The 10,944-nt window shown below is 33.3% G+C and overlaps 1 protein-coding gene across 1 annotated transcript in view; it reads right to left on the bottom strand.

Moving 5' to 3' along the window:
• Positions 1-915: 915 nt before the first annotated feature.
• The window catches only part of ODF2L (outer dense fiber of sperm tails 2 like), a 44,471-nt gene continuing 34,442 nt past the window's right edge, over positions 916-10,944 (bottom strand). The window contains 8 exon segments of the mRNA XM_017850775.1: positions 916-1,221; positions 4,907-5,032; positions 6,573-6,735; positions 6,817-6,902; positions 8,469-8,627; positions 10,503-10,543; positions 10,546-10,572; positions 10,575-10,602. Of these exon segments, the coding sequence (XP_017706264.1) occupies positions 1,093-1,221; positions 4,907-5,032; positions 6,573-6,735; positions 6,817-6,902; positions 8,469-8,627; positions 10,503-10,543; positions 10,546-10,572; positions 10,575-10,602 (759 nt within the window). The 3' untranslated portion in view covers positions 916-1,092.

Genomic DNA, 10,944 nt, shown 5'->3' with positions numbered 1-10,944 from the left:
TGATATAAATGGTGAATTGATGGGTGCTGACGAGTTGATGGGTGCAGCACACCAACATGGCACAAGTATACATATGTAACAAACCTGCACGTTATGCACATGTACCCTAGAACTTAAAGTATAATAAAAATAATAATAATAATAATTAAAAAAAAAAAAAAGACTTGAGTGTTCCTTTGAATTAACAGCTCTAAAGTCATTGTCCAAGAGGAGTCATTACTACTTGATCCTTTGTAAACCACGTCCATCCCCTTTTAGAGTATCCTGCCTTGGCACACACAGTGGGAGATTATAGCAAACAAGTTCTTTGTCAACTTGGACAACTTCATCACAATACTAAAGACCTTATTTTAAAGCTTCTTGATGTTAAGAGTGCTTATTTTGATCATCTCCATGTGAGTTGGCCATGGAAAGGTGGGATAAGTTGTTCCCCTTTAATCTTTTATTTAACTAAGGGGCTTTAGAATGCCTAAAATAATAACAATATCAGATAATCATTAGTATAAAATGAATAAAATAGACTACAAATTGAAGACAGCCTGAATGCCTGTTCTTTATAAAGAAACAATGCATGACCACGTTTTCACCTGTCATTAGCAGCTGGTATTTAACAGCTGTGACTTAAAATTTAGTAGCTTTAGAAAGTATGCAATTATACCATTATTAAAAATTAAAATTAAGAATATTTTACTTTATTATATTTGTATATCACCACAATATAATCAATTATATACATTATTTAAAATCAAATTGGCAAAGACTTACTACAAATTCACTTGAATGGTGGCTACAAACATCACAAAGAATTAATTGGACTTCTATGTGTATGTGTGAGAGAAAAATTCTAAAAACCAATTTACTTTTAAAAGAAATTAAACCAGAGATAAATAAGAATTATCCAGCAAAAAGGAAAAGTAACAACTATCCTATTTTAAAGTTTCAGTTAGATAAATTATGTTTCAAAATCTTTACATAAAACTCTAATACTATCACCCATAAATCATAAAATATAACTGGCAGTATATTTTTTACCCAATCACATTTTAGACTCATAATAAAAATCTACTACTTAGAGAAAATAAATCTGACAATTTATTCAAACATTGTTACATAAGAAGTTTTAAGAAACTGTAAATAATTCTTAATACTCTCATTTTGATTTTCTGACTTCTCAAGACTATTTTGTACTTCTTTCAAACACACTTCCTGATGTTGTGCTTTCTAAAGAAAAAAAGGAAAAAAATACAGATAAGCAATAATAGCATTCATTCCAAAGGACCAGAGTCATAATATTAAAAACATATATACAATAACTAGATAATTCTTTTTGATTTTTTAAAAGAATACTCACATCTGATGTGTTCATTCTTAAAGCTCACTCTTCTTTAAAATTAATAATTAAAGCACACACATGGTTGATTTTCACTGATATAATTTATAATACACATTCATTTAGCACCAAATTATTACATATTTAACATAATTAACTTAATAGGTTCTTTAACAACTGTCATAATTTCACATGTAACATGATTTTATTTTCATACCAGTTTTTGCCATTTTCTGTCTAAAAATTCACATTTTATTCCAAAATAATTAAATGTCTTAAAAGTTGACAGAACTCTAGTTTTGATAATGGGAACATTTTATTTCTAGAATCCCTTAAAAAATAAAAATAATTCTTACATTAAAGTTGTTCTTTGAGGAAAAAATTTAAAACTGCAATACATTTTTTTTTTTAACTAAGGTGCATATGAATTCTTAAGTAGGTGAGTTCACTGACAATGCTTTAGATAACCACAGGTTGCAAATATCATCTAGCTTCCAATTAAAATATAGACACCTAGACAGAAAAGAGAGAACTTTTACATCCCTCATATCAGGTGTTCAATGACACCTGATACCTTCTGAAACTGAGCAATGCCCATCTCAGGAAATGGGGCAGATAAAAAATAATGTGATAGGCTTAGCAGTACAAAGTCACAGGATAAATACAATGAGTTTTACTCAACAATTTGGAAAGAAAAATAGTAATACACACTTATTTTGTAGGGCAGGATATAAAATGTCAATGGATTTTAGGATAATACATAAGACTTCAAAGACATTTCAGGCTTCAGGAGGGGTGACTTGGATTAAGCTGCTGAGGTCATCCTCAGATCTGTACATCCATTCTGCGCCATCCCATTAGGGTACTTGGACAGAAAATACAAAAAGGCCTGCAGGTGAGCAGGGCACTGTGGGAGACACCAGGGATAAAGGCAACTATGAGACATGCTCTCAGAGTGCTTACAATTCAAATGGGGCTAAAGCAGGCATATTAAATACTGCCCACTTAACTGTCCCCTGGAAGGCATAAAACACACGAACTAATTTTTCAGCAATGTTTAAATCTATGCTTAGAATTCTAGAATTTTACTAGTACAAAAATTATTAGGTTTAACAAAACATCAGATCTTTATTTTTTTATTATTATTATACTTTAAGTTCTGGGATACATGTACAGAACGTGCAGGTTGGTTACATAGGTATACACATGCCATGGTGGTATGCTGCACCCATCAACCCATCATCTACATTAGGTATTTCTACTACTGTTATCCTTCCCCTAGCCCCCCATGCCCTGACAGGCCCTGGTGTGTGATGTTCCCTGCCCTGTATCCATGTGGTCTCATTGTTCAACTCCCACTTATGAGTGAGAACATGCGGTGTTTGGTTTTCTGTTCTTGTGTTAGTTTGCTGAGAATGATGGTTTCTAGCTTCATCCATGTCCCTGCAAAGGACATGAACTCATCCTTTTTTATCGCTGCATAGTATTCCATGGTGTATATGTGCCACATTTTCTTTATTCAGTCTATCACTGATAAGCATTTGGGTTGGCTGCAAGTCTTTGCTATTGTGAATAGTGCTGCAATAAACATATGTGTGCATGTGTCTTTATAGTAGAATGATTTATAACCCCTTGGGTATATGCCCAGTAATGGGATGACCAGGTCAAATGGTATTTCTGGTTCTAGATCCTTGAGGAATCGCCACACTGTCTTCTACAGTGGTTGAACTAATTTACACTCCCACCAACAGTGTAAAGCATTCCTATTTCTCCACATCCTCTCCAGCATCTGTTGCTTCCTGATTTTATAATGATCGTCATTCTAACGGGCATGAGATGGTATCTCACTGTGGTTTTGATTTGCATTTATGNTTGGTGTTTTAGTCATGAAGTCTTTGTCCATGCCTATGTCCTGAATGGTATTGCCTAGGTTTTCTTCTAGGGTTTTTATGGTTTTAGGTCTTACATTTAAGTCTTTAATCCATCTTGAGTTAATTTTTGTATAAGGTGTAAGGAAGGGATCCAGTTTCAGTTTTCTGTATATGGCTAGCCAGTTTTCCCAACACCATTTATTAAATAGGGACTCCTTTCCTCATTGCTTTTGTCAGGTTTGTCAAAGATCAGATGGTTGTAGATGTGTGGTGTTATTTCTGAGGCCTCTGTTCTGTTCCATTGGTCTATGTATCTGTTTTGGCACCAGTACCATGCTATTTTGGTTACTGTAGCCTTGTTGTATAGTTTGAAGTCAGGTAATGTGATGCCTCCAGCTTTGTTCTTTTTGTTTAGGATTGTCTTGGTTATGTGGGCTCTTTTTTGGTTCCAAATGAAATTTGAAGTAGTTTTTTCTAATTCTGTAAAGAAAATCAATGGTAGCTTGATGGGGATAGCATTGAATCTATAAATTACTTTGGGGAATATGGCCATTTTGATGATATTGATTTGTCTTATTCATGAGCATGGAATGTTTTTCCACTTGTTTGTGTCCTCTCTTATTTCCTTCAGCAGTGGTTTATAGTTCTCCTTGAAGAGGTCCTTCACATCCCTTGTAAGTTGTATTCCTAAATATTTTATTCTCTTTGTAGCAATTGTGAATGGAATCTATTTATTTTACTAACTTTAGCCAAGTACTAGGGATATTACAGCAAAACCCACCTCACTTATTTTTTCAGAGGCTTCAATTACACAAAAAACAGCACACATATTTTACAATGTCAGAAACTCTAATGATGAGTTACAAAAAAAAAAGTTTTGAAATAAATGGAAGGCCTGTGCTAAATTAAAGGTGATCAACATTTTGTTCTGTTTAAGTTGTCATGAAACTTTTGATGGCAATAAAATCAAATTGTGCATGCCAAAAGTCATTTAACCCTTGAATCTTTTAGGTTTTCAACTTTTTAGACACTTGGGAATAAAAAAAATAGATTGAATGGACTCTCTGGATCCTGGAAAAAATACAGTATCATTATTCTCTATGTCATTATCTAGTAGATAGTTATTAAGTAATTCAATCATGAGTAATACTAGCTTTCAGAATATTCTATGCCAACTGACTATTTCATGCGTATTCAGGAAAAAAACAGAACACTAATTAAACACAGTCAATTTGGTATTTTCATTTCTCGGCTGAATGGACTAAAGTATCCATCTCACATGCAATACTGAATGTTTAATACAAAATTATAGCTTTCTAAAATAAAATATTTATTATTCAAGACAGATATAAAACTCACTTACGTGTTTATCTTTAAAAAATGAAAAATTCATATCAGGATGAAATCAAGTAGATTGTATCTGTAATTTTCATTAAGCAGTGGTCATTGCAAAAGTAACATGTAGGGAAAGGGCCTGATGAGATTTTATCAGGTTTGAGTGCAATGCAATACATGCCATCCAAGGAGGCAGAATAATAAATTATTTGGCATATCATAACATTTTTATTTTTTATGTTTTATATTGCTTGCTATTTTTAATATTATCAGTAAAACAATAGCCTTGATTCACTCGCTTTGTACTTTCTACATGGTAAAAATGTTAAATGCTATTTTTTATAATATGTTAAGCCATGCTAATACTTACACTGTTCATTTTGCAAACAAGTTGATTTTGTTCTTCGTTTTTCTTTCTAAGCTCAGTTTCCAGATCTAATATTTTAATTTGTAAAGCTCTCTCTCTAGATGACATTTTCTCTATTTCTTCAGCAACCTGTAATTTTTATCAAAGAGTAAAATAAAGTGCTTTCTTTAAAATATGATTTAAAGCCTTGACATAGTTATATTGTACCTTTTTTCTAAACAGATATTACTTGTATGTTATATCCAAGTTTAAAGATGTTCTATCTTGAAGAAGCATATATAGTGTAAGTATGTACTATACTTATCTTTGCAGCATTAAATATCTGCAAAATTGGCTTGAGATGGAAGAGATGTATACATTTTCACTGCTCTGTGACTTAGGTAGGTGTTTTCTCCAACAGTATATTTTAAAAACAGACTGAGACCAATTACCATTTTTATAGCATTTATATTCACCAGGGTGTTAAGAGCAGTGATGGAACATAGAAATTCCTTGTTAAATGCTCATTATACACTTGGATTAACAGAACTGGGAGTAGGAATTGGTATACACACTTCCTACAAACACACACACACACAAACAGAGACTGGTTCTTCATTCGTTCACTTCCAAACTGGTCTGAATTTGAATTTTCATATTTACCTGATTACTTATTTTGGCAGGAAGTCTAGCTTAGTTAGTTCTTCTAAGGAATCAGATATGTGGAAGCCTATTTGTAAGAATGCTGGGTTGGAGCCACAAGAATGAGAGTAGAGGCAGGGATTGATCCAGGAACAAGGAGCTAGTGGAAAGGACTGTCCTCCAACCTAATTCCTATGAACTCAGTTCTAAGTTATTATAAAGATTTCTTCTGTACATATTCCAAGAACAATTATGCATGAGAGATGCCGGTGTGATCTGAAGCTATGGGAGAAAAGGCCCTTAGGACAAACAACAATGCCCTTGGTACCATCCCCTCAGTGTAGGCAACAGTAACAGGGCAGTGATGGCACTCTCACATGGGCAGAAGCTACCGATAGCCCTATATTCCACTGTAGCAGGAGAGAAAGGAGAGGGCAGACATACCTCTGGGACTCTGAACTCTTCCTTTCAGGAAGGAATCTGAGAGCATACCTGGCATTTCCAAAATGCACTTAGGCTGAACCCTACCAGATTATGAGAGTGCTGAGAGCTAAGACCAGGTCTCATTCATCTTTGTATCTCATGCACTAGCAGATTGCCTGATACTGAAGTATTCATTGAATGCTAACCTAATGGATGTAACTGAAATTTAATATTGTATGTATTTATTTATGCAACAATATTTGTCAAAAGGGACTTGAACATTACAGCTCACTGAATCCTGATCAAAACAAAAATGTTCAATTATTTGCACATTCAATTTGGTTGTATATATAAAAAAAAAGGTACGGGAGGAGATTATGTCTTCAAAGTGTTTTCCATCTCTGCCCTTTCCCCAGCCACATTACCACTTATCTAGTGAAGTAACTCTAGCCCAGCAATGTATCTGTTTTGCTTGAAAGAGAAGATAGTTAAAGAACAAAAATGTAATTGCTCCCTTCACCCTGTCATCAAGACAAAAACAATAACTACTGGTTTGGCAAGATGTTTAAAAAGATGACTCTTTGATAAATGAATTAAAAAGTTTCTAAATAAAGGCCATGCATACCTTTTGTCTTCCTTCTTCTAAAGCGGCTTCCAGTTGTCTGGCCAAAGCTGTATATTCTGCAGATTTCTCTTTAAACTTAAGATTGCTGTGCTTAAGACATTCTTCTTGGTTTGCCAGCTTCTTCTCAAGCTCTTTATTTTCTGTGTCCATCTGTTCTAATTTTCTTTTTACAGAAAACATATATTTCAAAAGTTTAGTGTGCAGAGAAATATGCAGCAGCAATGTTAAGTAATTTAATACTTACTGCTGAAGGTTTTCACACTTCAACTGAATAAGATAGTTTTCCTCTTCCAGAGAAAGCTTTGTCAGAAGACTGTGATTTCCATCAACCTAAAAGAAAAAAAAAAGTTTTCTTAGTCATTTTCTTCACAATCAACTTCCAAAGAAATCCACACAATTTATTGTTAGACCACAAGCAATGAGAAGGTATAAATGTTACTACTCTTACACAGAAAGACACCAAGAAAACGTTATATTTTTAAAATGGAAGTTTTAAATTCCTGGTTAAATTTAAAGAAAATGTGTTGCCTGTGTTGGAAAATAATCAACTGAAAAAAATTCAGGATGATGGCAATTAAAACATTTTGAACAACACCTTATTGAAGAAAGATATTTATTTTGTTAAGTTGAAATACGAAAATTTTAAGCAGTATTAATCTCCTATTTTGGATACCTAGGGTTTCTCTTATGGTTTTCTGTTTCACCTAAAATACTGACTAATAATTGAATATCTGTGAAGTTGAAACTGTCAGTAAAAAATATGTTTTTTTGAGAAGCAAAATGAAGTAAACAAATCAATCAAAGACACACTCGCCCATGCCAAGACAGAATATTCTTCCCACTGCTTCAAAATCTGATCTAAATAATGTAAGAAGCTTTGATTTAAGGAAAAAAAATTTTCTCATAATTTCAATTAGTAATTTAGGCTAATCTATGTCATCTGATATTTTACTAGAAAATCTCTTTAAACTCTAAAATTTTGTCTGCATATTTTATCTAACTTTTAAGTTTAGGGGTACAAATGCAGGTTTGTTACACAGGTCAACTTGTGTCGTGGGGATTTGTTGTACAGATTATTTCATCAACCAAGTATTAAGCCTAGTACCTATTAGTTATTTTCCTGATCCTCTCCCTCCTCCCACTCTCCACTCTCTGAAAGGCCCCAGTGTGTGTTGTTCTTCTCCATGTGTCCACGTGTTCTCATCATTTAGCTCCCACTGATTAAGTGAGAAAATGCAGTATTTGGTTTTTTGCAAAATTAAAATCCAGATTATATTTGGAAGATAGACAGTGAATGCTTCCCAAAACTGTCTTGCAAGTAAAAGAAAAAAGACTTGTCACCATCCTTGGACTGCTCCTTTAAAAAAATTTCATTAATTAAAAAAATATTGAGTGCTTACTATGTGCTAGGCATTGAGCTAGGAGACGGCTATGTGGCTACTACTAACAGGACACACACGATCCCTATTCTGATGGTATAAAAGTAAAACAGAAAAAAAAAAACAGACTGAAAAAAATCCCAAAACTTGACGTACAATTCTAATTAAAATAAATTCTAATTTTGTAAATTTCAATAATTTACCTTATTCTGACATCAAGGAACATATATGTAAGTATAACTTTGCTCCTTCTCTGATTCTATTACCATGTCTTCAAATGTCTATAGATTTGCATGAATAAACCAAAATAGGAATTTTAATTATCAATTTTCACCATAAAATACTAAAAGAATTGCTTGCAAAACAGTATTATAGTATCTGCATGAAAATTATGTTTTACAAACTAAGTAGATGGGAATTTAAAATCAAGCTCTGACATGAGTGCCCTCAACTGGTGAAATCATTCCAAAGTATTCTTTTAACGCATTTAGCAAAACTCAGAAGGATGGCTGGACACCTGGCCCTGAAGCTCCCTAACGGTGTGTTCCTGGTCTGCACACTTCCCCTTGCAGCACTGCAGACTCTCCTGACACTCGTGAAGCCTCCGTTCAGCTGCCATCAAGGAATCGCAGACACGCTCTAACTCCTTCAGATGAGACTCCATCTGGCCTTTCATCTGAGTTGTGGCAGTAGGGAAATAAGTGCAAGATCACACATTCAGCATTAATATTTTATTATCTTAAATACTAGATATGCTTGTAACACAAGTATTTTAGGTATAACGGCTTTAAATAAGAACACAACTGAATAAATATTAATTTAAACTCTGTTAAATAAGAATGTATAACTAAAAGTGGGGTAGACTTTAGTTTTCAAAAGTTTGTTGAGCACATAAATAGGGTAAATTAGCTGACAGGGTGGATGTTTAACTAATTTTAAAAGCAAATTTTAAAATCCTGACATTATATTCAAGCACAGATTATCACTAATAATCATTACTAATAAAGCTGTAGTTGTCTACTGTCCAGCTATAGGTTCTAAAGGAAATGTCACTTTTAGTCATTCAATCTTATAACTCAGATACTTACCTAAATTAGAGCAGCTTGCTTCACTCATCTTAGCCAAAACTGGTAGGGTTTACTGTATATTATTTAAAATAGCTAGTATCATCAGTTTTCGCTTGCCTTTAATTTGACCATTAATGTTACTATCAACAAATCTAATTTCATCTACATTAATCTGTTTTAGCTACTGCAGTTCTTCACTGCAGCACCTTTGTGGAGATGTGAAAAGCAGCAACCTTAAGAAATGTTTGCACTGCTAATTACAAAAAATAGTCAGACTCTTTCCCTGAGATGGGAACACCTAATAGTTTCTGTGTAGTATCTGGCATTCTTGATCATGAAAGATAAAACCAGAACAAAGGATCCCTCAGTGTCCCTAAAACATCTTAGAGACCATGAGAAAACCAGGAGACTTAAAACAGTGAAGTAAGAAAAGAAAATTTCATTAAAAAAATAGTTGTCTTGTAAAATACTAGAAAGAAAACATAGTGACCTCACAGTATCTGAAAAGGCTCCAGCCCTTTCTGTCATTTGAACAGAATTATAAAATATGCTTTTATTTACAGTGCTGCCTAGCAGAAAAGGAGACATTTGCACTGGTATGTTTCATGAGAAAAGAGATCTAAAGACATAAAATGGTTTCTTCGCTGGCCTGCTAAAATAGATGAAAAGTAATTCCATGAAAGCAGTAAGTTGTGCATTCAGTGGGCTATCTTTATCTCTGTATAACTAGAGGACACTTGCTCTGGATGACCCCTTCTTCACATTATTGCCTCGCTCTGACTCCTCAATCCTAAGATAGGGGAGCAACCTAGAGAGAGTAACCTTATTAGATTCAGATGGAACTGACCACTAACATCGCATGACCTCTGCTGCCAGGAGTCAGCATCCTACAACCCTTCACTGCTTCTTTACCAAAACAACACAAAACCCAGAGATGCGGTTTCATTTAAAACTTTAAAATATTCACAAAACATCATAACTTGCCAACACTGGCCTTCCCTTCATTCTGTTGCAATAGAACAAATAAAAGAAATGATGGTTTTTTAAAAGATATTATTTTCTTCAAAATGCATTTAGCAGATATTGGCTTTGCTTTTTTAGATGTAAAAGATTTATAACCAGAAAAAAAGGGTGAGATTAAAAATGAGAGGTACTTAGGTTTGTATACTTATGATTGATAACCATTTTTTGAGCTATTTAAAGTCTGTTCTTGCATCAGAAAAATTAAACATTTATGTTATGCTATTTTCCAAATATTAACAAAAAAGTGAAAATAATTCACATAAACAAATAACATTTCCAGCCTGGAAGAAACATTATTTCCTTGGAAAACAAACTCTTACAGAGGTTAAGACTAGCCCTTTCCTAAGTATGAACTAGAGAAAATGACCAAAATGAATGAATTTGCATACTATTCACAAAGTAAAAAATATACAAATAAAATTTTTATATAGTTTATATTTTATTTGAAATTCCAAACATACCTTCTCTATATTTTATTTTGGTTTTGTTATTTGGTTATTTTACGTAGCAAATTTTCACATCTGCTTTTACTATTTCAGCTGCTTCTTGCAACTTTTGTACCTGAAAATAAAGTCTATTATTAGAGATACAACTTTGTACCTGAAAATAAAGTCTGTTATGAGAGAAACGTATTATTTTTAGAATCATAACGAGATAAAAATCTAAAATTTAAAATTTGATTTTAAACAAGTCATTATTTTCCTATCAATATCCTCAATTGGTTCATCTAATGTTATTCCTTCTTTAAATATGGAATCACTGAGTGGTCTACTCTAACCCACAATCTTTGTCTGATTTACCTGTCTTCTCTCATCAATACTTCTAAACTCTCCAGTTGAGCTTTGAAGACTACAAAAGTTTCATTTGCAGATCAATGTCACTTCAGAGAACCAGTCTCTGTTC

Source organism: Rhinopithecus bieti, unplaced genomic scaffold (assembly GCF_001698545.2).
Source record: "Rhinopithecus bieti isolate Rb0 unplaced genomic scaffold, ASM169854v2 scaffold_1467, whole genome shotgun sequence".
Classification (NCBI taxonomy): Eukaryota; Metazoa; Chordata; class Mammalia; order Primates; family Cercopithecidae; genus Rhinopithecus; species Rhinopithecus bieti.
The sequence above is the reverse complement of the archived record's forward strand: the minus strand, read 5'-3'. Positions and strand labels throughout refer to the sequence as shown.